The sequence below is a fragment of the Anarrhichthys ocellatus genome, unplaced genomic scaffold (genome assembly GCF_004355925.1).
Source record: "Anarrhichthys ocellatus isolate YVR2014 unplaced genomic scaffold, GSC_Weel_1.0 scaffold8, whole genome shotgun sequence".
NCBI classification, from domain to species: Eukaryota; Metazoa; Chordata; class Actinopteri; order Perciformes; family Anarhichadidae; genus Anarrhichthys; species Anarrhichthys ocellatus.
Genome location: NW_022280038.1, coordinates 7,692,322 through 7,695,847, shown reverse-complemented (window position 1 = coordinate 7,695,847; position 3,526 = coordinate 7,692,322). Strand labels below are relative to the sequence as shown.

The 3,526-nt window shown below is 43.2% G+C and overlaps 1 protein-coding gene across 3 annotated transcripts in view; it reads right to left on the bottom strand.

Moving 5' to 3' along the window:
* The window catches only part of prmt3 (protein arginine methyltransferase 3), a 52,863-nt gene that overhangs the window by 28,687 nt on the left and 20,650 nt on the right, over positions 1-3,526 (bottom strand). For all 3 annotated transcript variants that reach the window (XM_031848504.1, XM_031848506.1, XM_031848505.1), the window contains exon 11: positions 1,553-1,631. In XM_031848504.1, the coding sequence (XP_031704364.1) occupies positions 1,553-1,631 (79 nt within the window). The remainder of the gene's footprint in view (positions 1-1,552; positions 1,632-3,526) is intronic.

Here is a 3,526-nt window from a genome sequence, read left to right as displayed (position 1 = left end):
GTGTGTGTGTGTGTGTGTGTGTGTGTGTGTGTGTGTGTGTGTGTGTGGGGGGCATGGGACAAAACAGATCCCTTTTCCCTGGACGCTGTGCTGTGCCAGGCATGCAGGGACACATTTAAGGATGAAGGGGGAGGTTAATGTAGTGGGGAGAATGAGCAAGCCACTTTAACTCTCTTCTTATGTAGCTTAAACACACATACAGCAGCAGTGCTACAGGGCCGGACAATGACGATGAATACAACGACGTCTGGGTCCGGATCCGGACCGCGGTCCGCCTATTGGCGACCCCTGCTGTAGAGCTTTAAAAAAAAACATTTTTACGTTCCCATATCAAACCAGCTCCATCGGGGGAAGTGGAAGGGGCTACTTGACATTTTTCTTGGTTTTGAGTGGCAGTAGATCCGGAGAGAGCATCCAGTTCTGGGAGCGTCAGGGTTAAAGGCTCATGACGAACCATACGATGTCCTCTGACCTGTCACTTTCTGCCTCACTCCGGTCACACCCTCGGTCTAAATAGGATTTTATTATTTTCATTCTCGCTCATAGTTTTCTGGCTTTTCTTATGCATTTGACTGTATCACTGCAATGTTTGCTGCTTGTATTGACACACGTACATTTGACACACCCAGTGGGAACTACAAGAAAACCGTTCCAATCACTCCCATGCTACTTGTAATAACCACAGGGAGCTGGTATGAGCAGTGTCTCCCTGCTGACCTCAGTATCACACTGCACCACTCCAACTTTTCAATGGCAGGAGAAACAGACTCAACTGAGTAATAAAACACATTCTATTCTTGAATTCAAATACATTTCCGCTATATGCGGAGAATTCTATTGATAGTATAAATATTTTAAGATTTGCAGAGGAAAAACTCACCTTTCCTACTTTGGAAAATGAACCAATGCTGAACTCAAAGATTTTCAAGGGTTGCGTTCCATTTGTTTGGGCCAGGCTGCTGCTTGTTACATAGTGGCGGGGACAGGGAAACTCACTTAAATGGAGTGCAGGGGGCACATGAGGCAACAGGTCTGATGCTGAAGCTCTATCAGCTGATAATTAAACAGCAGCAGGTAATGGAGATGCTATGGTAAGTTAGATTAGTCTTTTATTGTGTTAGCAGAGACAGTACAAAACATTTTCCCTTTGGATTCAGCAACTACAAGCCATGTGAAATATATTTTTATTAGTCTGTATTGGTTACAATGCTGTTGGTTCACATCATGTTGTGTTAACTTGGCGCACTGAGCCTTTGATTGATTTGAAGTTGACGCAAGTGGGTTTTGTAGAGCTTTTGTAAAGTTTATGCCCCCAAACGGTGGAAGGTGGCTTTGGCGTCACTTTAGTGTTAACAAAGCAGAACACTATTAAAATGAAGCATTCATTCACAAACTACATTTGGAGAAATTCAATGACAATGCCAGGAGAAAAGTTATTTTCTGTGCAGTTTTTACGTGGCATATATCATGTACCTGAGAGATAATCGCCAACTTTGACGTAACAACCCTTTGTGCTGCCTTGATTTTGTGGTGAGGAGAAGATGCGACCTACCTGAGCCGTTGTCCGCCAGGTAGAGGTCTCTGGCGTACAGGACAGAGTCCAACATGGACTCAAACAGCAGGAAGTAACCCTAGAAAGAGAGGAAAAAACTCATTACTACTGAAGAATCTTCTGGAACAAGCTGACTGACAGTTCGAGGCAGGTAATAATATGTGTGCATAGGAGAAGACTACAGAACAGCTGGACAATCCAATTAAATTGTAATTCAAGATCACTATGGTGGAAATGTGAATTAGCCGTGACTGTGAATTAGGTGACGTGCCCTTCGTGGTCTGCCACCCAACATCCAAAGGCTTGACCCTGGGTTGAGCTCCTGTTCTGCTCCAGTAGGCGGCACATTAACCGTGGGATTATTCCATTAATGCTGAAATTGAGTTTTGTCCACATCTTGTTGGCTTCGACCTGACTGGCGGGTACTGCTGACAAATGTCTTTTTCATCCTCCTACCTCTCCAACCAATCGGATAAGCCCGAGCTGCAACGCTGGCCCCTTCAATATGGTATTTATGTGCACATTTTGGGCGGGTTCAAACATATGGGAGGGAATATCTCCATCTAGGAAAAGGAGGTGGAGTCAAATCACTACATGTACATTTGTCCTGTAACTGATGACCCGTATCAGTTATTTCAACACTGACTTGCTCCTTCAGGCACAAAAACACCCATCAATGCTTTCATCTGTGTTTTACGATCAAAGCAAAAGCTCTATGTAGAATGTTGAAAGTACAACCCCTTCAATTTTCAATCTGGATATTTGGTTCCCATCATTTTCCTTCACAATGATAAATTTGACTGCATGTTCACTGTGGATCCACGAAGCCTTACATGGATTGATGTGGATTTGTGGTGCAGTTCTGATGGGACATCCGACATTGCCATTAATTCTGGAATGAATCACATTAGCACTTAATCGTCAGTTTATCCATGATCTGACAACGTTTATTGTTTTGTAGTTTGTACAGCTTTACAGGTCCAGAGTAGAGGAAATAAGAGATTCTCGAGGGAAAACTAATTATAAACAAGCTGGATTTTATTGTCATAAGTAAGTCAGACCATCGGTTCTATTGGTTTTGATAACATACCTACCAAGCATCTTAGAACATGGCAACATCTCTTAAATAAAGGGCCGAAGGGGGAACAAACACAAGCAGTCAGATCCTCACAAATGTTATAAACAAGGCTGTGTTCGAAATTGCATACTCACGTACTGCATACTACATACTCAATCAGTATATACTTGATACTGCCTGCTACATTGAAAGGTTAAGTATGCCATTACCAGCAAACTGTCCACACAAAAACAGTCCAAAAGCAACTTCATCTATTTAAATACAGGCATCAACCAATCACGTTGTGCGGAATGGACATGTTCAAAGTGTACATTATAGCGTACGACAACACAGAGGCTCTGTGGCCTGAACCAAGACAGGAAACTTTACTTCTTCAACATTGACAAAGGAAACGCAGACCATATCCTCTACTTTTGTTCTTACTTTTCACAATAAAAGCCCTGGACGTATACAGTTCACTGCGTAACTGTTAACAAGAGGGAACATTTCGCTAAAGGGAAATTCAATAAAACAGCTCACAGTAGCTTAGGCTACATACCGATATACCTCCGACAGAGTGCCAGACGCTGCTCCGGGTCAAAGGGAGTTGGTCCTCTGCGCAAATCTATTTTACTGAAATAGTGCTGGAACTGTTGCAAATTTGCATTGCTGCCAGCATGAATAGTTTTGATGTGAATTATTCACAGGCGAGTATTTCGCATTTTCATGCCGTTAAGTGTCACATCCCACGGTGTGTGAAGGCCTTAAGTGTGGAAAAATAAGAAAACAGAATGGCCTGATTTATCTTTAAGATTCCAATATCTCTACGTTCTCTTCAGTTGGGGGACGAAGGGACAAGGAGAGGTGAGGGCCAGGACAAAAGATAAGTACTGAACGAGGGAGGGGGGGGGGGGGGG